At 31.3% G+C, this 24607-nt stretch overlaps 1 protein-coding gene across 1 annotated transcript in view; it reads right to left on the reverse strand.

Moving 5' to 3' along the window:
* The window catches only part of LOC132934433 (irregular chiasm C-roughest protein), a 244080-nt gene that overhangs the window by 46666 nt on the left and 172807 nt on the right, over window positions 1–24607 (reverse strand). Inside the window, exons 6-9 of the mRNA XM_061000733.1 lie at window positions 21929–22056; window positions 20297–20578; window positions 11298–11439; window positions 10550–10672 (exon numbers count right to left, since the gene is read on the reverse strand). Coding sequence (XP_060856716.1) covers window positions 10550–10672; window positions 11298–11439; window positions 20297–20578; window positions 21929–22056 — 675 coding nt within the window. The remainder of the gene's footprint in view (window positions 1–10549; window positions 10673–11297; window positions 11440–20296; window positions 20579–21928; window positions 22057–24607) is intronic.

The raw sequence follows: 24607 nt of genomic DNA on the forward strand, positions 1-24607 counted from the left end.
TACGCATATGAAATACGTAAACGTCCATGATAAGTATAGTACTGTATTTACATTTTAAATAATCTAATCGTTTTTTTTTTTTACAGAATTGCAATAATTATTCTCAAAAATTGACAACATTATATATAGGTAGGTATATTATATTAGAGCTGCAGTATACAATATAATATTATGTACCTACTATACATACTATTAGAACTCAATATTATATACCTAGTTATATATTATATGTCATTTTTTTCTTACGATCTATACAACCTGCAAATAATATGTTGTGCAGTAAAGTACGAGTGATTAAATATTAAAACTAGAATACATTTTAAATGCGTGAGAGGAGAAAGAGACCAGTTGGCTTACTCCGTGTGATGAATATGTTTATTATTTTGGGACGGTGAAAAAATTCTCTTGAAATGTATTTACATATTACCACTGTCGTGTTAGACGCCTATTCGATACGTTAGGAACGTTCTGAGAAGAAAGAGAAAGCTGAAACTAATTGTTTCGTGTGTAGAAGAGGCTTGTATAATATATAGAGCTTGTATGTAGAGCCTTTGCGCGGTGTATTTTAAGCGTGCATGTTTAGCAGTTTCTTTAACGGTTAGTATTTTAAGACCTCCGTACTGTAATATGCATCGTTTCATTTCACACGTAAAACGCAGCTTTTATATTTTTCTTAGAGCTATCTCAACCAACTAAATTGTATTTAAATTAGACGTTTTAGCAGATATAATTGAATTCCACGAGGCTAGACCGGTTTGATTGGTAAACTTGTAGGCATTTATTTTCTCATACGCTTGTGTCGGTTTCGAATTTTTTGAAGGTCGGTTGAAGAGGAGATTAACCCAATTGGGTCCAAGTTTTATAGCAGGTACTACATTTGGATTGTATATTATTATGCATTAGCCCAAGTTGATCGACGGGCACGAGTAAAGCCTAAGACGTATTTCTCTGAATTTCCCTTCGGAATATTGTAATATATTATTAAAAGAAACCAGTGCAGAAGTATCTCTGAGCCGTAAAGTAAACGTAGTCGTGTGAACTAAATTTATGAGTATTTCGTATATTTGTACACGTAATTTCAAATACGATGACGAAAACTTGTCATCCAAATGTTTTTATTTGAAGCCATTTGAAAAGTTCCCAGGGTTAGCGTATTTGATAATAAATTAATATTACTTTATAGTTCGCAAAGTCTGAACTATTATAGTTCTGTGAACTATGATTTGATACCACATGCGGTGATGAGAATCGAGAAGTTTTGTTATTATCCAATAACTTATACTTGGCGTGAATATTATTCAATATAATGATAATATTCAAACTGTATCTACCTATTATAAATAAAAAATATAGTACAAGTTCTTCATATAATATTATAAACCTATTTTTTTTATTTTTATAAATTTCAATGATCTTTGCTTACATGTTTATTTTTCTTTCCTAAGTACCCGATTTGAGAGGGTACTTGCAGGAGTACATAGCTGGTATAACGTACGACATGATATTATATACATAGAAGATACTTCGCAGAACGACGTAAACACGGCGGCGACGAATCGATTTATATTTCAAAATATACTTTGACATCGCACCGACAAAAACCCTCATATTTTCGACATCGCGCCATGGCGATTTTGCACTTACGTCGTTGTAAGTCCTCGACAGGACAACATAATCCTGTAAGCCCAAAATGCTAGAAAAACTCGATGGTGCAGTGGTGAACACTTTTTTAAACAATATATAAAGATAAAAAGACGGATAACTGATAATATTGAGTATTCATTTGCTGCGGTTTCACGCGGGCCAGCTGATGAAATTTTTTAAATTTTCACCCAAAGACCGACCGGTACGAGTGCGATCGGGTCATTATTACCATACACTTAGCGTCGTGTCCACCCGGTTGTAGACAGCCCAGACAATCGGCCCCCACGCCTTCGAACACTTCGGATTGGAACGTCTATCGAAGGCTCCCACAGAAATATAAACCTAGGTGGAGGGGGGGGGGAGCAAAGTCAAAATTATCTGATGATATACAGCATTTTGTTTTTTTATTAGAAGTGATAAAACAATTGGGATCAACTAACTAAAAAAATAATTAACTATTGGCGTATAGCCCCCATCCCCCGGCACCCGTTGCAGTACCCCTCGACTTCGACGCTCTTATGTATCGTTAGCGTAGCCAAGGTCACTGAGGGGGCTAAACGTTCTAGGCTGTTATTAAATGAATTTTAAAAAAATATTAACTTATAATATTAAGAACATTTATAATGGTTTATTTTTTTAACTGTGAGTATTCAAACAACTATAAAATGAACATATCCCACCTAAAGAAGTTTTCGCTCGTCGTAAAAATACATTTTTCCACCCCTAGAATGTTGCCACCCTAGTCCACCGCAGCCTATATTATGTCACATTCCCATAAATCCACCACTGCAGTATAATAGTCGCGTGCGTGTAAATACGTTATCGGTGGTACGTATCGGGGTCGTCGTCGTCGTCTGGGGTTGTTTTTGACTGATATTTCAAGTGCCTCCGTAAGTATATATCATATATACTTACCTAATATGTATACTTGTACGTATATTATACTGCGGCAGCAGCTTATATGACTGTAGACGACGTCGACGGATAATGATCGCGTATGTCATGTATTTAGTACATAATAATATAATATGTACAATATGCGCGAGACAACTATATACGACGCGCGTGTATATGTACATATACGTATATTTTAGTGTATTATTATTATTATGAATAGCTGCTATGCACGTACATACGCTTGGAGGGTAAAAGTGAAAGATCGGTTTTCCAGATAGACGCGAATAATAGTGTATAGTGAGCCACCGCCGTATCTATGTATAATAACAATATGCGTATTACCACGGTCGTGGTATATAGTTAGTAGTTCACGCCATTATCGTAATAACAATAATAATACACACGTAGGGTGTCAAATGGAACCGTATAAGCGGTAACACGAAATAAAAGAAGACTTTTATTGATTATTATTATAGGTATACGATCTTGTTCGCTTCCTCTGTAAGTACCTATAGGTATAATGATATTACTACATTAGGTACGATTTCGCATCAGCCACCCCAACTACAATGACTTAAACACTAAACACTCACTCCACTCACTCACAAAAATAATATTAGCCCCTCTATTATGTGCGTGGCGATTAGGTATGGAAGATCGTATATATAAAGCTGTGAAGTGAATGCATTATAAAATCTTAAAAAGTAGATTTAAATTCATAAAAACCAAAACAGCAAAATTTGTTTTTGTTTCGTCGAGAAAGTTACGTCTTAAATTAATTCAAAAATAAGTGTATAGTATTTTGCTACTGCAAACGAACAGTCATTTAATGGTTTAATCATAATATCAAAATACAGTGCACCACTTTATCGTTTGCTTTTAATACATAATATATCAGATGTCGCGTTATTTGATCGTAGCGGCGGCGAATTGTGTGTACTATACAGTTTATGTGACAGCAGCAACGAAATCTTCACTCAGAAAAAATAAAAACATCGACAATACAAAACTTTGTAAGTTACCCTTTGAAATCCCCCCTGTCCTCTTCCTCGTAAATGTACGACGGTGTACCCAGTATACTTAATAAACTTAAGTTACGCTCCTTGGTTGACCACCGTCACCCTCGTAATATTTCCTTACCCTTAACGATTCATTAGGTACCTGTGTAATCGATTCTCTTTTCTCTCCATTCTTTATCTTTAATTTTAAAGTTTGTTTACGTGGTTCTACTCGTTAAAAAATTCAGTTTAAGTACCTCGTACTATTTTCCCCTCGGCTCAACCAATTATTTAATTGACAAACCACGAGGACCACGCCGCTCTTTCTTACAAAAATAATTTTATTATTGATACGTTTTATTAAATAATACCATTTAAATTTAATTTCTGTAATTACTATACTTTAGTAAACGTTTAAGGTTCAATATTTCAATCGCTGTATATATACGCACCATTGATTAAACTGACATAATTCATAATCTTCAACTGAAAGCTATAAAAAACTGACACTTTACGCCCAAAATGATATCATTCTGACATTCTCCATCATGCCACTACTACAAACACGATACATTCTAGCTTCAAAAAATATTCGGGGACTTGTGCTATAAAAATATTTCCGGTGTTCAGGAGCCGGTTTCGGTGATTTTTTTCAGATGGCTTACTAAAAAAAAATCTCGAATCACATCGTACGTCATAAATTATGATATTCAACTCGACGAGATGTCGAAAACCCATGATTCCCACGCCGCCGGTCGTTATAATATCAGTCTATACGAGTTCCAAAGTTGATTTCGTAGAAAAAACTATACCACGTTTATGTGTGCGGTCTATACCTGTAGGGATCATCCGAGGCCGGTTGTGGTATCTAAGTATAGGTACGTTTGAATATTATGCTAATTGATATTGTTTTATTGCGCAACCGTTGAATAATAACCGTATTTAATAAAACCGCGGGGCTGCTTAAAAATGCAATTAAAATTTATTTAGATGAAATATTTTGTAGCGTGCATCGAAATCGTCTATGAGTCTATACGTACATTAGTATCGACTTTTGTTCTGTTATTTTAATAATAATAGCAACAACAAAAATATGTACTTATCACGATTTATAATTAAATATTGAGTTTTAAATTTGAATAGTAAATAATTAATATTAAATATTATTATATTATATTGTTTTATTACTAGACAAGTGTAATATATTTTTAATCATTTGTTTTTTGAATTAAGTAAAATTTATTTTTAGATTGAGAATTTCTTTAAAAGTTCAGTTTAGGTTTTATCTTGTTGAATTCAAATAGTTCAGTTCGGGTTATATGACATCACGTTCTATGGATGATATATCATCTTCAAATGTACCAAAGTGTATTCCATCGTTGGAGTTGTGTTGACAACAATAATATTATATTATACGCCTGTTTATATTATAATAAATTATCAAATCATATTATATTATATCATATAGTATTATGGTATAAAGGTACAACTGGTACAAGTCAACGTGAAATAACAACGGAACGGACGAACGCGGCGCGTGTGTTTTCGACAACTAATCTATATAGTAATAATAATATATTATAAACTTTGCGATTGCGACCGCAGACAATATTATATATTCGATATTAGTGACCTATCAGCCGCAGCCCGAAACCTGGTTACACTCTGCACTTATATACCTATGTATGTTGCAGACGTAGTTCACAACGCCGTGGTTTATATTATAATAACTATTAGGTATAGGTACGCATTAAAAAATATAAAGCGAAAAAACAAACGACAATAATAATTATACAGACCATTGTTATTGACGATGTTTTAACTTAGGTATTGTATTTTCAGTGTTCCAGAAAACGCAAACATTTATACTATACAAAACTTAAAATTTGTTTCATATTAAACCTATAAATTTCAGAGATCCGGACGCCCCCCAGATTTTTAAGGGGCTTGATATAGGCAACTACCTGAACTACCTTAATGAGATTTATAAAAAACAACTTATGGGAATTCAACCCCGATAGACTCCAACGAGGAGTTCAATATCGGAAATTGTCCAAGTGCGCGTGAAAGTGTGCGTAGTATAGTAAGATCGTTCGCGTGTTTGATTGTAGAGTTAAATTAGAGTTCCTCTAACTCCATGGCTGTTATCGAATACTAATTCAAAGTAACTTACAAGCGGTATACTTAGCACTTACTCTTCGTACAGTTCGTTCCATGTCAGTAAGTACCACTGTTGATCATTGCGATTATAAAGAAAAACTATCGAGAGAGAGAGTACCATTCAGGTTATAAAGTCATAGTTAACAAACCAAATGTATATAAAGTATACACTTTATATAGAATACAAAATTTTCCATGTAGTAGCGTTTTTAAAAAAAAAAAAGTTATTTACGTTTTAAACACATAGAAATACCGGATTTAAGAACACATTTTTTTCGGTAATAATGGTATGAAAAAATAAAAACGTCAAGACTCAGCAAATGACCTATTGACCTATTGCCTTATGCATCGCGTACACATTTCTCAACTATGGCTTTATTATATAGCACGAGTGTTTGTTTTTCGAGGGATATTCAGAAATAATTAAAGCGTGCGTGTAACCTCTTAATATTATAGCAAGTCAAAATTATTCGTCGCCACAGACGCTCGACCCTCGTGAATACTCTCGTGATTCGCAGAGATAGTATTAATATATTTAGCATCACATATTATATTAATATGCATTTTGACATGTTAATGCGAACCTCGATAGGTAGGTATAGGTATCGTTAAATGGGAAACCAGAGATGAGAACCGACGGTTAGGTAGTAAGTTATAGCGTGTATACATTATTATATGGTCTTTGGAATAACAATATTATACGATACGCGTGGCGGTATATACGACTTCTGTGGTTAATATTTTAGTTATAACCTATATTATATCATTAACTATTATAATTAACAAAATAATAAAATATACGGTCGACGTAAATTCCGGTCGACCGGAGTCCAGCGATTTGTTAGGGTTTCTATTATTAACCATATACTAGGTATAAACCGCGGGAACCAGCAGGTAAACCGACAAACGTCGTTAGAGATTTCCGAGAAAAGAAAGGGAAAAAACCGTTTGTGATTGAACGCGTGTCAGGACATAATATGGGATTTCCGATCGGGGGGTAATGTATAATATATTATATACGATAATAGCACTTATATATTATATCGGGCATGAACACGCACGAGCAGAACGTTTTAAAGTGTATTTACGATTTTTAAATGCTCATAAAACGTTAAATTATAAATTACATAAAAATAATATAATTATTATATTACAGGGAAACCGTTCGACAGTGGTTTTTATGGCCCCGCTGCAGGTGGCATCACCGAATCTGAAAACCAATAAAGGTATTCACGTCGATCGATTTCAGGATTATACATACGACGATATCGCAATGATATATTTTATTATTTAAGTATTATTGTATTTTCGATTATAATAATAATATATTATATCGTACACGGCGATCCGATTTCATTTTTACGATATAGAAAAATATATTATAATTCACGATTATAATATTGATAAAAAATACTAAAACATTTAAAACCATTTCTAAATACGTACGTCGTGGTTTATTTATGGTAATAATATTATAATGCGTACCTATACGATAATAATTATTATAGAATCGTTATTTTTTTTCGACGATTTTTTACGTAGATTGCGCGTGGATGCGGATTCATTAAATATAATGATACGCAGATATCAATAAATTTCCATATCATAAATAATCGATAATTCATAGACGATAATCTTTAAGACCCGCACAAGTATGTAAGCGAGATTATGGGGAGGGGGTTTGTGTAGGGTGTGTTTAGCCCCCCAGTCAGGAAATCAGAACCCTAGTAATTTTTTATTAGTTCTTATTTAAATCTTATTCGTCCATTAATTTATTATGTAGGTATACAGCAGTATACAAAGCCATTATATAATATTATATATAACTATATTAGAATCACAATATCATAATGCCTGTATTTTTTTTATTTTTTTTTTTTTGGTGGTGGGCGAAGCGGCTCCATTGAATGATTGAATGCTCGTCATAAGAATAATACAAAAATGTAGGGCTTTAACAAGCACCCACCCCCCCAATTGTTTCGTTTAAAATGCACCACCCCAAGTAGCTAATACCTATACTTATATTATGATTAATGTGCAGTAAAATTAAATTCTGTCTGTGAAATCAGTTGGATTTGAAACGCCGCCGTGACGTTTCAATCATTTGCGGTTGATCACTCGGTACGAACGTGCAAGCGCGAATAATATTACAATATAATTCTGGTCCCTGTAAGTTATAATGGCGGCACTGCATTGGTGCGATTCCGGAAACGGTTTGCAGGATATGTCGTGAAAACGACCGCACTTCACAAACAATCCGCAGATTTTGTAATAATTGTTTATTACTTAAACGTCCGTCGGTTAAAGTTTATTATTGCTCGGGGCCGAGTCAAGTCGAAAAGAGAACTGCGCACTTTTGGACGTTTCCGGCGAGTGACTGCAACGACTATAATAATATGATAATAATATGGCCACACGCTGCATAATAATAATATTATTAATTAAGAAATTTCGCGTTTCGCTTTTTCTCGAATAACATATTTTACGAATTTATAACACGGTATGTATCTACTTCGACCGTTGGTCGTATTACCGCCACGTGTGTTCGGTTTATCATAATAATATGAGCCGTTGCGTTCTTTGCTACTTTATGTAATAATATAATATTATTATTATCATTATAATATTATTATGAACACAACGTCTTTGACGGAGATTAGTTTTAATTAAAATACAGACGCACGCCGTAGCCGCATAAATATTTTTACGATTATTGGACGGTAGGATGGATATAATAATAATATTATATACCCATGTGAAGGCGGAGTCATTATAGCCGTGTTATTATATATATATATATATATATTATAAATGGTATGAAACTCAAATGTTTTACGAGGAAAACATAATGTAACTCGATAGTCATTTAATAGGTACTCCACATAAATAATATAAGAAATAAATAAAGCCATAAACATTATGGTAATATACATATTATACACACAAACACACACACACACACACACACACACACACACACACATAAACACATAATAGTTTTGCCGCTACTGTACCTATATAATATAGTTTGGACCATTAGAATGTCGCGGTTACATCTTCGGGCTACTCGTTCAGGGTGTGTGTCTACTACTATCTACTCTGTACCTTAGGTATATAATATTATGTATACTATGTTTATGCGTATGTATAATGAGTAAATGTGGTTAAAACCATGTTCGTATAATATCCGTTTAGGTGCGGGTAAAAGGACGCGCGCTGCGTAATGTAAAATTATTTCGTGCAGCCACTTTCAGTCACCTTCGTATTAGGATTTTACGCGTAAACTGCAAGGACCTATAACGTTTATGCATAATTTTTTTTTAATTTTTAACACTATTTTTCTCGAAATCTATCGGCGATTATTGAAATATGTTTTTTTCTACGTAATTTGAGGTAGTTATTTATGTATTTTTATCTTTACAATAAACATTTTACAACCTAACCTTAACTATTTTTAAACTTTGTTTTGAACGAAAACGAAAAGTACATTAATTGTAATTTCATATACTAAAATATTATATTTTTCTGAGCATTTCAATGTTAAAAAGAATCGAAGATCAGTGATAGGTATATGAGTTTAGATGGGCAGAGTAGTGGACCGAAATTTTTCGGAGTACGCTTGCAGGCTACATTACTTTACACGTTTAAAAAATGTAGTAAAAATACTTAAAATACACATTGTATTATGTGTTTTAACTTATGACCAATAACTATAAAATCGATATTCAATTATTATTTTAAAAATACGTCATTTTGCTTCGGAATATGAAATTAAAAATGAATTCTATTGTTCGAAAAAGTAATGGACTTAGAAATGAAAAATTAGAAAACATGTTGTTTTGGAACGAAAAAATAAATTATATTAAATTATTTACAAAAAAATATTTTCAAAAAATGTTTTTGTACTCGACGAGAGAGAATTAGTGTGAGAATCTTCAATAGAATCGCCGTGTGTGTGATATATTATATACAGCGGTTCACTCGCTTTGCCCCTTCAATAAATAACATATATAAATATGCATACACCGATGCAGCTCAAATAGAATAACTGACAGGTCTAAACACGCATCTGTATAAGCGATGTGAGAAGTCTGTTTGATTGGGACATTCAGAAAAAGCATTACGCAGAACAATATATTAATAAATTATTATTATGCATTGCCGGGGCCTTTTCAGAAAAAAAAAGTATACCCGCCGTGTACTCCATATCTGTTGGACAATGGTTAAAGTTTTGAAACAAAACCCATTCGTCTTAATCTCCACTCAACAAGTTAATAACGTGCCTTCATATTATGTATTTTGTATCACAGTGTGGGATCTAAGTCCGGGAGTGAAAAATTATTTGAAGGCCTCTTTTAAAACAAAATACACTTTTTAATTTTTATGCGGTTTTAATGCTTTCAGTAGGTATATTTTACTTTAATACAATATAATATCGATCAATTTTTAAGGGCCTATAACCAAATAATAGTACAAATTAGTACCAACATAAAATGTATGCAAAATATTTGCACGCCTGCTATACATTTATACAAAATCACTTTGAATCTGTGGATTTTTTAATAAAAAAATATGCAAGTTCGGATAAAGCAGAAAATATTGTGCACTTTATTACTTGTTATTTAATCTTTAATAACCAAGCCTAAACAAATCTATGACTTAAACCTGAATTCCTAAAAAAAAACCTCAAGTTCCGGTGCAATAATGCAATTCTCACAGTTAAATTTGGCACGGTATGCTATAGTAATACTTAACAATTTATATTTATAAAACTTCTGTCTTCGATTTATTAACTATGTAGGTTCGCGTGGAGAACAAGACATATTATATAATAATAAAATTGTACTCACATTTGGCTTTCTTCTTTTTCTGAGACGTCGTACGTCGACAAAATCCGATGACAGAGAAAATCAGAACCATGACAATAATTCCGCCCACGGCACCAATGATTGCCAAGATCAGCATAAAGTCTTCTGTAACGAAAATTTGAAGTATAAGTGACTAATAATGGTATAATACATATTATATTATTTAAGTTGTGTATAACAAACATGAATTTTGTCTAAGCTTGTGAATTTAAGAAAAATGGTTTGAAACGCACCTATACTAACTAGTAAGGAGTTTTGTGTAGGCAATATTTAGGCTCTATAACATTATGCATATATTTTATAGGTTAAAATATATTACATTGTTCAATTTTCATTCCGATTGATCCGCAATGATGTGATATTGATAATAAAACCGGATATTAGCGTCTTAATGATAAAATATCTTTACTTTGCATCATACGAACAACTTTTTCAATTTATTTATATGAAAAAGTGTAATAATTATTAACTGTTGGAGATTAATATATTTTTATGTTTTGAAAGTAAAATATTGATAAATATAATATATATGTTGGTAATATGACAAGACGAGGGATTGAAAAAGGTTTTCAAAATCCTTATAAGAAAATAGTTCTTTTTTACCAGGAAAAACAGTTCGTTTCGAGCACCATGTGTCCGTGTTAATGTATATAAACGCATGCATTTTTTCAAAAACCCGCGTATTAAATTTTTTATTCAACTCGGCGCCAAAATCTAGTTTGTATCTTACTTTTTGGCACCAACACGATCATAATCGTATCGGATCCGTATTCGTTGTACGCCGTACAGTTATAGGTTCCGAAATGTTCTTGTACAGATTTCCTGATGATTAGCGTGCTTTTCACACCGTCATCGATCGGGTCTTCCAGTACCTGTAAGCAGAAAAATGTATAGTTATAGTTATTATAATACCGTTGTCAATATCGATGTCGTATACGTATAAATATACAACATGACACTGTCTCTACATCATGTGATCGCGTGTCTCATACGGTTAAGTACCTATACACAAATCCGTAAAATAGCGCTGCTTAGGCAAAACCCCATTAGGTTGGGTGGCCGGGTATTTATTACAGACTAGAAATGAAGAATTAAGTATTAATAGCAGGGCTTGAAACCGATTTCAAAACCGGTTTCAGAAATCGGTATAAACCGTTAAAAAACCGAAACCGAAATCAAAATCGAAAACGAAACCGAAAAAAATTGGATACCGGTATTATAATCTAAAACCGAAACCGAAAAAAATTGGATACCGGTATTAAAGTCAAAACCGAAATCGGAAAAAATTGGATACCGGTATTATAATTTAAAACCGAAACCGCAAAAAATTGGATACCGGTATTAAATATAAATTCAAAACCGAAATCGGAAAAAATTGGAAACCGTTGTTATAACTTATAACTCAATTTTTTTAATTTTAATATTTTAAATAATGCTTTTTTTTTTAACTAACGTAAATTATTTTAAAATGTACGTAAATACGTAAATTGCATTGATACACCCATGGGATTATGATTAAAATGTTGATAACCATTTCATTATTTGAAAAATTATTATAGTTGTTTTATACTTATATTATAATAGTTATGAATAATAAATAATATTAATAATAGATATTAATTATTTATTGGGCAGCACATTTGACAGATGATGGCCCGTATATGGGTCTATTAATTTATTAGATTGTTATTTAATAGTATTAAGCTATTAAATACTGAATAGTACAATACTATTATAATCAAACTATAAAATATAAATAATAAGAAAATCATATAATAATTACTGCTAGAATCAATTATTTATAGAGGTACAATACCAGGAAAAACTGAAAATAGCACAGGTTTTAATTTGTGTGAGTGATCGTACGACCATCACCGCTACTGCAGTCTGTAGGCCGTGGGGAGCAGAGACAATAATAATAACACTAATATAAAAATAAATTTAAAATATATAATATTGTTTAAGAATTATTTAGTTATTAAAGTTACGGTATTTTTAATTTTTCCCTAGTGCCCATACACTGTATAGTGTACCTATATAATATATATTTCGATATAGAATATTTTGAAATTTTCGTACTGTGTTTGCAGTAGTGCAGTCAGCGTGTTAGTCGTTCATTATAGTGTAGTTCCTTATCGGTTTACTTTTTTTATGTACAACTTGCAACTTTATAATTACGAGTCCATCCGCGACAAAAACTTTTTCAATTTTATTTTTACTAAATGATTTATTTACCTACATCAGGTTGTTTCATTAATTACATAAGAAATCATGGGTAAAAAGAATACCAATCCTGTTGGCCGTTTATTTTTCACTTTTAATAATGAAACAAATGAGTCCAAAATATGTACTGTTGAAGGATGTATAAAACCTATTTTACAAAATCACTCCTATTGAAATATTGCTCTTATTTTTATCAAAAATTAAAAAATCATATTAAGTATTTAACTATTTAAGTATAATAAAACTATTTATAATTATAACTTAAAGTCTGCTTTAAATCCGTTTTTAAAAATGTAGAAACCAGCATACAAAACCTAAATCAAAACCAAAATTTCCTAATATCGATATTGAAAAATTGAAACCGAAACCGAAATTTCCTAATACCGGTATTGGAAAGTTGAAACCGAAACCGAAATTTCGTAATACCGGTATTGAAAAATTGAAACCGAAATCGAAAAATTAGAAACCGGTATCCAAAATCGAAACCGAAACCGAAATTTCGTAATACCGGTATTGAAAAATTGAAACCGAAATCGAAAAAATTAGAAACCGGTATCCAAAATCGAAACCAAAATCGAAATTTTTTCAATCGGTTTCAAGCCCTGATTAATAGAAACTAGAAAGAGGATAGTTATGATATATAGTGAGTAACTCGGTTTTATAGTGGGTAAAATTGTAAGTTTTTTTGAAAACATGCGTTCTACTGTGGAAAAATCCTAGTTTATCAAATTCAATTTCAATTCTTTCCAATAAAATAATCATATGTTAGAGGCATACAATTCAATTTATCGCTGTAACAACTATAACAATTTTGAAGTTCATTTTTCATATATATATATAAATATATTTACACACCACTGCAGCTCCTACGTACATCATATAGGTAGTTTGATAAAAATAGGACTGACTCGGCAAAAACGCTAGACGAATCGAAAAGACACGATAGGATAATAAGTGATAATAATCAAGTTGATTTCACATTTTTGTTATATTTTATTCGCGCTCGTAGAGAAACTATTGTACGGGACCGAAAAAAAAAAAATAAATAAATATATGCCTAGTGACTGCCTATCAAAATCTTGACCCTATATAGGCACACACGGTGGGATTTCCGTGATTTCCAGATGAAACGCTGGCGAGACACACACGGTGGGCAAAACTATATGTATAACATGATATAGGTTCTGTAGTCTGTTCTCATAAATACTCCTTGCGTGTACGTTATTATATTTGAATTTGGAATCCGTTCAAAACGCGCAGACGAAAATATGTGCCGTATACTGTTTATTATGTATATATATATGTATAGGAAAGCGCATTAAATACACAAACATAATATAATAGGTATACAGGGTATAACACGAAGACATGGAAAATTAAATAACGTTTTTGCAGTCGCTTGCACTACACGTGTAGTACCTATAAAATTTTTATTTTTATTTTAAATACTGAAAATAAAAATGTTAAATCTGGTATATATTTTTTTGAAAAATTCAAAATAGCCAATTTGCAAAATATCTGGTTTTTAGAAAAATGTTTATTTTAAAAATATTTATCCAAGTCACGTGGTTTATTTATATAACTTTTTGAAATCTCATAGTTTTTGTGTAAAGTTGACCCAATTGTGAAAAAACATTTTAATAATTTAATTAAAAAATTATAAACTTTTTTTAAATATTTTATGAGAATTTTTAAATAGGTATACCTACTTATCTTAATATTATGTTTTTAAAATGTATTACTTTTTAAATTTATGATGATGCTTACTTCAAAAAAATTAAACATTTTAAAAACATAAAAAATAAACCACTTGACTTAGATAAAATATTATGTTTTTACAATGAAAAGTTTTCTAAAAACCAAAGTTTATAAGAAGTTTTGAAGTTTTCAAAAAATATTTAAGTCAGATTTTAAATTTATTAAAAATAAAAAATGTGTAGGTAATTATACAGGTGAAGCGCACCAGTCAATAATTTACATGGAAAAAAAATAAATAAAAAAATATTTGATTAGAACGAAAGTTATTTCATTTGTCAGGTCTTCTGTTACATCCTGTACACATTCGCGTACAAATGATTTACACGCCGACGGTCGATCTCGTTTTTGGTATGCGTTTTTATTATTATTATTATTATTATTACGATGATTATCGTCGTACATGGTTCCGGCTGTGACGATAGTAATTTTAGACGGTACCTAGTTATTTTCACGCACGTTTAAGACACGGGAGACTCCAAAGGCGACGTCAAAGGATAACTACTGCATGTGCGTAATACATATTATAATACGCTTATATATATATATATATAGAGTATACGGTCGTCGAAACGTGATTTTATTTATATATATATATTTTTTTTTACTTTACATCCATTGCCATATCGTACATACATTTAGTTTAACGCGTATATACATAGACGTAATCTGTTGGTGGGGGTCAGCGAGTGGGGAGGGGGGGAGGGGTGAGCAGTTCTCCCAAACAAATTCAGTAGGACAAGAATATTTTTTTGCCCTCCCGTTTTAAACTCTAATTCATCGTGTATCAGAACAACATTTTTTGTTTTATTTAAGGATTATGCTTGAGCTTAACTATTATTTTTCTGTGTGCGTTCATCATAGATTTTATGGAATTACGATATAGTTAGGTATATTACTCATCAGCCAGTGTCGATTACCAAATCTACGTCTAGTATTTTAGAGGATAATTTATTAGGTATTAAGTACACCTACACTAAATCGCAATAAAGGTAATAAGGGTATTAAAATTTATTGTTTGTGGGGTACAATAAATAATACAATACTCGTATACCTACTGATATCTAAGTTATACAAAATAATCTCGGCTATAAAATTTAATTTTGAACGTTTTTAAGCATTTTGCATATTGTTTTGCATATTATGCATATTAATTTTTTTAAATAAAATATAATAAATATTCTCAGCTTTATACGAACATCATAATATTTAGCATAAGATCAGATCCATAACTTAAAGAATAATTGTAATAAATATTATAAAATAATATGAACTATGAACATAAGTATAATATACTAGCTGGCAGCTAGGTAATAAGCGCGATAATAATAATACCTATATGAACTAATTATAAAATATTATGTTGTAGGTGATAATGTAATGTTATTTGTTATTGTTATTATTCTTAAGACCGTTTATTATTTTTATTATTATTATTATTTATTTTAATTGTACCTATTTGTTATTTTTATCTAGTATCGCGTATAATTATACTTTTTATGTTAGTTTAAATCTATTGAAGAATCGTCTCCTTCACAAGCTTTGCTTTTGGAGTAGAATTATTTCATTTCAACGTGTAGGTATCTACCATAATATAATTATCATGTAATAACGAAACAATAAGAATAAAGGATATTAATCACTAAATAAATTATCGTGTACAAATTTTTTACTTAAACGATTTTTACGGTCGAAAGACTTTTCAGTAGAATAGCGGTGTGGTGAATTTCACGGTTAAAATATAAGTAATTAGGTGCCTATAATAGCAGTTGACTTACTATTCGCCCCGATATTATATTACCACTTACCGCGTGTTACATAATAATAATAATAATAATAATTCGACATTGTTATTCTCACTCGAATTTCATATGAACAACTTACCAAATCAGTATTATTATTATTATTATTATTATTATAGTTTTTATTATGTTTAAACACAAATACAATGTTTGAACACTGCAGTTTATATATTATATATTTATAAAATTATAATAGATGAAAGCGGTTGGTCGTATTATGCAGACCTAACGCCGTCTGCTCCTGCAGGAGAGGGCGTGGAATTCGGATAATTGGCGTCCCGTTCCGTCCCTCGACAATTATTACATCACTCATAATAATAATATATACATCACAATAATAATATTATATTATACATTATACATGCACGACATCCGCTGACTGATTGTGCGCATTATTATTATGATTTATATTATAATAAAGCAATCGTTGTTATTTCGTCGTATAATAACAACAAGAGCAACAACAACAAAGTAACATGTCATTATACAATCGGTCCTTTGAAGCGTTTTATTATTACAATAATGTTCATTTCGTCGTCGATATCGTAAGAGCAACGTCAAAAACGACGAAAACAACGCCCACGCAAAAGCACGTGGTTTGCTGGCGTTTAAACGTGAAACCATTATTATAATAATTCGCCGTGTGTTGACAGCCGCGGTGAGTGCCATACCCATAATATATTTTGGGCGCCTATTATACAGAGCGATTCGTCGAGCACTATGTTCACCAACCATTTTTTTCCCATGTATTTATTCGAATTCTGATTTTTTGAATTTATGAACATAATAATACAAGTAGATACTGTTAAAGACCACAATATATTATAATATTTCAAGATCTTGAGATTTTAGTGTACTACTTGAGAAGGTTAGGTAGGGATAACTACTGCGGTGATACAAACTTCTGTATATTATACAAAAATCAGCCCAGATAATTACCTGTGTGGATACCTACCTAACAGGTATTTATGAGTTATGACTTAGATATAGTATAACCAGTTAGCCGTTTATTACACTACGTATGTATGCACCGACATCACTCTAGGGTCTATACATACATATACACATTAAATGTATATAGACACTTGGATTAATGTGTGTATGGGCTTTTTCTGCATCATTCCGGAACAAAAAAAAAAAAAAAACGTACACTTCGATAACACTAAAAAACCGCGTATTTCTTCGTTTTAGTCAAACCGAGTTTTTATGTATTTTTTTTTTCCATTTTACGATCATATGCGAATTTCAAATTCATATAACGCTCCGGCGTGGTTATTCGAACGTTTCGTCTTGCAAATGGCCTTTTCCCTTGTTTTTTTCATACCAAACGTGCAGTATATATAATAAATAATAATATATCACACCATCAGTGATCTCAACAAACGGTTCGACCTAAGGCCTCATGCAGAGTACAGTGTGCTTTTTGGGCGTTAAGGTACTTATCATTTCTTATATTTCGGCGTTCAAATTGCAGATTTTCGGTTCGATACTCAAACAATATTAGGGACGATCTTCTAAGTGGATTTCGCATGACGAACACTGTATATAATAATATATAAGGAGATTATTTTAAAGGTAAAACACTCTAATGTAGGTACTCGGTAAGTTTTTGAAATTATTTTTTTGACATAATTCAAAATCATTACTTTACATTTTACAACATTTTTGAAAAAGAAAAAATATTTTTACTTTTTGTCATAGTCTTAACTCTTTTTAATTGCATTTAATGACAGCATAAAAGGAACATTTTTCATTTCTCATTTCGAAGCCAAATATTTTATCGAAAATTTAAACATATAAAAATGGAATCTCGAAAGATTACTAAATAGTTTTAAATGTTAACTGATTACATTTTAGATAGGCTGAGTGAAATGGCTTACTTAATGTCACCTCACACATGCAAAATGTTGATCCATTATTCGACTAATCAACATTTTAAATAATTATTACTAATTAACTATTCTTTTGAATTTCAATTTTTATGTAAGGATCGGAATTTTAGAAAACATTTTCTGCATAGGAATATTAAATTAAAAATTCATACTGTCATTTAAAAAAGTAAAAACATAGGAAATTATAACAATACAATTGAATTTTTTTTTAATGTTCTGTAATGATTTTGAATCATCTAAATAAAAAAATTTCAAACAACAATATAGTATTTGACAAAATAGGTGTTTTACATTTAAAACAATCACTCTGGAGCCAATCTGCAAATATATATCTATCTTAGCGTGTTCGTTGAATTTCTGACGATAATTAATAACAGTAAGAAAATTAATTATTTAGACAAATATCGAAAATTATAACCGTCATCTGGTATAATAGTGGTATTTTAATAGTTGTCGAAATCCTTTATCTGCATTCTACACTTACATTTTAGGGTCACGGTCTTAGTACTAGTGATCGACCGGGAAAATAATAAAAGGGGCACCAAACAAACATAAATAAACAACAGCAATGTAATAGAAAGCCAAAAACTCTTGTACCGAGAGCGATTAACATTGAAAATCGATCTGTGTAATCATCTTAAGCTGATTTGTGGAAATGTAATGTAAACAACCGATTATTGATACTACTGCACTTTTAATATACTAAGAAATTCCACGGGACAGATAAAATTAAAAACTTTTTTTCTTTCACAATAAATCGTATACAATTACAAAAATGGAAGCGAACTTTTGTAGTTAAGTAGCTAAGTCTTTATTCTATTATTGAAAATATTTGAAAACGTGTACGATGAAAACAGTTATAGGTACTTAGATATATTTTTCTACTTTAAAGGCGAAGGTAGCTACACAAAAAAATTAAAACTTATTTAAATGACAATTCAAAATATTGCGTAGGTGGTCCCGTGCCTGCAATTGTGGATTGTTGCATGATTACGAACATTTATTGAAAAATCAAAACATTTTTGTACTACATTATGTTTTAAAAGAGATTATCCTACTAACAATTATGTGGTATTATACGTGCTTAAATTTTTTTTTTAATGTTGCATATTAATATGCATTAAAAACGTTTGACATTTTGTTCATAAAATATTATACAGTCGCGAGATAGATTTATAACCCATCTATCTAGCAATAAATATAACAAGCCAATAATAATAATAAAAGTAAATAACATTTCTTACGCAAATGCAACAGAATTCGAGCGAGGACACTCGTATTTGTAATAATATTATAACCGTAAGTATACACCTATGCTTTATGCAGGGCCATAGACGCGGTGGGGTGGTTAGGGTATTCAAACAACATGGAAAGTATTAAAGTTGTTTTACACTTGAAGTATTTAAAGTGTATTTACAAACATTTAAACCTACTAACATATTTTAAAATATTTTTTATTTTTTTGTATAATATTATAAATGAGTATTATTTATTTTAGCTTTTCACATGTCTTTAATATTTGGATAAAATTAATAGAACGAAGTAGAGAAAAATTGATTCCAATAAATTATAGAATGCATTTTACCACGTGGAGACCAAGAAATTCCTGTCAGAGGCAGCTAATGATTTTTGTAGTACATTTAATTTTAAAAGTAAGTTGATAATTTTATCAAAATACAATTTGTATGACTGTATAGTGCGTTACTTTATTTTTATTTTTTAGCCTCAACTCATAATGAAAATAATTTTCAGGCCGTTTTAAAATATAAGAAAAATTATATTTTCAGTATTTAAAGTCACACCTTAAGTCAGATACAAGATATAAGATGTATTTGAGCCCTCAAATTCAAAATGAAATATTAAATTCCTGTCTACGGCCATATATGTACCTACTGGCTTTATGCATAACGTTTTGTAATTTTTTCTCATCACATAACTTGTAATATTGTTATAGGTACGAACCTATTGGGTTGCATAAATAATATTTTTTACTTACGCGATTCGCGTATGTTATAACATTCGATCATGTCTTACTATTAATTGAGGTAGGTACTCACCGAATAATAGTTCTGATCGTTCTTAGTGCCAATGATAACACTGTGGTAAGTCCAAACTATCCGGTCGGCGACGGGAACGGACGTGGCGATGCACTCTAGTCTGACCGTTTCAGACAGAGAGCCGTACTGGACCTGAGGGCTGTTGATGACCGGCTTGCCCCTCATGGACACGGTAGCCTCGGCGTTCACATCGCCAAACCTTGACGTGGTGGCCTTGCAGTGGTATCGGCCGACGGTTAAATTCGTCACCTGCACCGTCAAGTTGCTGGTCACGCTCACCACCTGCAGCCAAACCACGGACGTTGTAAGTACATTTTAATATTATTTTACACTATTTAATATGCCTATACCTATCATCATATACCAAATAAATCTCGTGTCACGATATTCGATCACGTGGTAATCTCCGAATTTACTAAACCTATTTTAACGGAATTTGGCGATTGTCCCATTTGCTTGGTCCAACTTGAGGGATAGGATAGTTGTTATCTCGACACGTGGACCTTTTTTGTTGCAAATTTAAGAATTTTTAAAGGACACAGACACGAAAAAAGAAAATTGTTTCTGTTTATCTAAACGGTTGCATATTATATATATATTACTGTTATAATTATTAGAAAAAATATGGCATGAACATTTTTTTACAAATATATTTATTAAAAATACAAATCTTTGGCCCGGGAAACGTCGGGTGGGACAGCTAATATAATATATGATATAAGGTTACGAGTGTGAAACACGGTGGAGATGTATTTTTATGGGAAGACGAGACAAATGTATAAATACCATCATATCGCAGAACTCGGAAAGTTCATTTGAAATATGAACTAATAAAGTAGTTGTAGCACAAAATATACAACAATAATATAATATAACATCGAACTAATAAAGTTCATGAACTTGTTTTGTTTAAGTTCATAAATAAATGCATTTATAAGTTATTTTTTTTAATTTTTACAATAACTTCCTATAGTTTTAGCTCGTATTAATGATTCTATATAAATTTAATATCGTATTAAATAAGTTAGCAACATATTATATTATTTATATAATAAGACACAGTTTATATTTCAAATTATTTAATCATTATAAATTATAATTTAGAAGTTATTGCGGTGATTTGTTATTTTAAAATCAAATCAACTTCCAAAAAAAGTTTTAAGTTTCATTTATTAAATACAAACATAATTCGAATTAAGTTGATGCAAACAAATATGAAGTTAATTCATTTTTGCTCACACATTTTTAACTTTTAACGATGAATGAGTTTATTCCAAGTTCTAAAATAACTATGTTTATATGGGGTTCAGTAGGCATTTTAAAATAATAATTATATACAAATGATTAATGCTTTTTGTTCTAAAATATGATGTGTTGTAGGTCGACGAACGTTACGTCTGAGAGCGACCCTTACCACCCTTAATCCGGATTTGATTTTGACTGATATGCTGTAAGAGTGATTAAAAAATAATTTAAATTATAAACAAAATATTCACCATCATGCGCAGTGATTAAAACTTTCCAAAACAATTAGTCTAATTGACAAATACTACCCGAGGGCCAACAGGTGTAATGGCCACGTGCCATATCCAAAATAATAATAGTTTAGGAGCTAAATAATTTAACACTCACTCTTTTTGTTTTCTCGTACGTCCACTCGATGGTCGGTGGCGGATTGCTATCCACGTCACACATGATCGTCACATAACTTCCATTATCCGCTTGGATGTTTTTCGGTCGATTTTTGAACTGAGGTTTATCTGCGTGAAAAAAATACAATATAAATTAATTTTGGAGCCGTATATGATAGAGGTATATTTTATGGTGTAAAACTTAAGCCTGTAGGGACTTGTATATTATATATATATATATATATATATATCAATCGGTAATATTTAAATGGGGGAAATGGGGCTAAGTGACATAGTGCATAAAACGTGAATAGTGATAACTGACAGTTTCGAGCGCACAAGAACTGCTAGGGCCATTTAACAACGAGATATTAAATTTTTTCTTCGGGAAAACTGATATTTATAATAATAGAAATACGAAAAACTAGGCGCTAAGTGTCTTTTTTCGAGGTACATGCAACTCTCATAACTATTGTTACTCATCGCGTTTTTAAATATTTTAAGACAGGTGAAATTATTAAAAATACGCATTGTTCATTTTTCTTTGATTTTTTTGTAAATATTTTTTGAAAGAGCATTAAATATAATAATATAATATTGTTATGCTTCAAAACATTTGTTGGGTGATTTTAATTTTAAATATTGTTCTCAATATAGTAATATAATATTCGATTTTTTTAAAACTATATAATATAAAGCAATATTATAATATTATCAAAAGTAAGTTTTTTGAATAAATAGTAAGTATTCAAGTACTCAGGCTATTCAGGTAAAATTGAATAGAAATATAATATATACGTGAACGAGACGCAGTTAATAAAACAACCTCATTCCGAAAGTTTTAATAAAAACCGAAGCACCAACGTCATAAATGAGGACAAGGTACTATATACTGCGGTGCTGCAGCCTTACACTGCGGTGTGACTGCAAGTGCTGGTACAAATACGAATAATCGGAAAACTTTCAAAAATAATTTTTTAACGACTACGCAATATAATATATGGATGAGCATTGCTAAAGCTGATAGATTTTTGATATTAGTACCTATTGGGTGACGAGGATCATCATCCACGACGCTATTCAAAAATCACGTTCACACCTGTCTGATCCACGTATTACTATACTATGACGCACATAAAGTTGCCTCCTCCCCCCGACTTAACGCATAGAATTGTATAAATTAATTATCAATAATTCTAATTGTTTAAAATTACGTCATTATATTATTGACTTGACAGCCAAGGTGGGCGAATTTAGAGAACTATTTACAATAATTGTTTGCAATCATTTTGATGTTTTCCACATTAAGTCGAGGGGGGGGGGTAACTTCATGTATGTGTTACGCTATGGTTTATTATGATATCTATTATATCATCAGACTCAACTTTCACGATATAAAGAAATAATATTTTTTGCCGTCACCGCACAACCGCGGCGATCACCTGTTAACGAAATTATTTGCGACAGTTATATATCGTTGGACAAAGATAAATACTGTATTCATGACGGAGCTGGTGTAATAAATCTGAAAATTCGAGATGCATTGATTGGTTTTTTTTCCAAAAAATGTTGTCGATCACGATGATGACTTCATATTGTTATTCGTATACGTCGTATGGCCATAATAAAATTATATATATATATATATATATGTATATAATATAAGCGTCGAAACGTTGATAATTAAATTCTTTTTATTTCCCTCCTACATATTATTATTATATATTTATATATATATATGTATGTATTATACGTGTTATTATTATTATTATGTTGCAGAGGTCGCGGACGTGTACCGCACACGGATTCGGCGTCGCGTAATTAAAAACGAGTAATTAAAATGTGGATTTGATACAAAAAAAAAAAAAAATGTGAAGCGTAAAACCAGCACTGGCGAGAAACCGCTCCGGTTTCCCGCGGAGCGCGACCGACACGATGATGAGGTCTCAGACTCGCGCATTTTTAATACACACGCATGCAACACTATACACGTATATAGATGGTATACGAGTCGTCACGAAAAACGCCTGCGGGCAATGATTTAAAACACATTTGCAATATATTATTACTATTATTTAGATTGTATTATATTATATATATATATATATATATTATTATTATAGGTTGAGGTATACACGCCGAACAGGTGGTACCTACCTACCTACCTATATTATTGGCCATCCGTCGTAATCGTCGAGTGTCCGCGATGCCGCGCAACGTCGTTGTAATATTTTGCAATGTCCGTCAAGTTGGCAACGAAACGTTATAATTATAATGTGCTAGTACTCACCAATAAAAAGAACCTAATATTTTTAGAAAAAAATCTAAAATATATATACTAAAACGCTACATCCTGCACAATAGTTTCATAGGAATTTACTATAGATTATGTTGTAGGGTCGTTTTTAGATTGAGCCAGATTGAGCAATAAGGTCTTTAAATTTTTCGAATCGACATAAACAGACATACCATTATGCGGTGACACGTTTGCTGGTGCACTTGCACCGTGCAGAAAATGCAAAAAAAACATTTTGTATTCATACGCCTGATGTTATCTGCAGGACACCCGTCGTCTCTGAGTTCCGAGAAGGTTTCAAATTTGGCAATAGCGTCAGAAAATTGTATGATTTCAAAAAAAATTTTAATAGCTGTCATTTAGACAAATTCTAGGCTATTTTTC

The sequence above is a fragment of the Metopolophium dirhodum genome, chromosome 1 (genome assembly GCF_019925205.1).
Source record: "Metopolophium dirhodum isolate CAU chromosome 1, ASM1992520v1, whole genome shotgun sequence".
Taxonomy (NCBI): Eukaryota; Metazoa; Arthropoda; class Insecta; order Hemiptera; family Aphididae; genus Metopolophium; species Metopolophium dirhodum.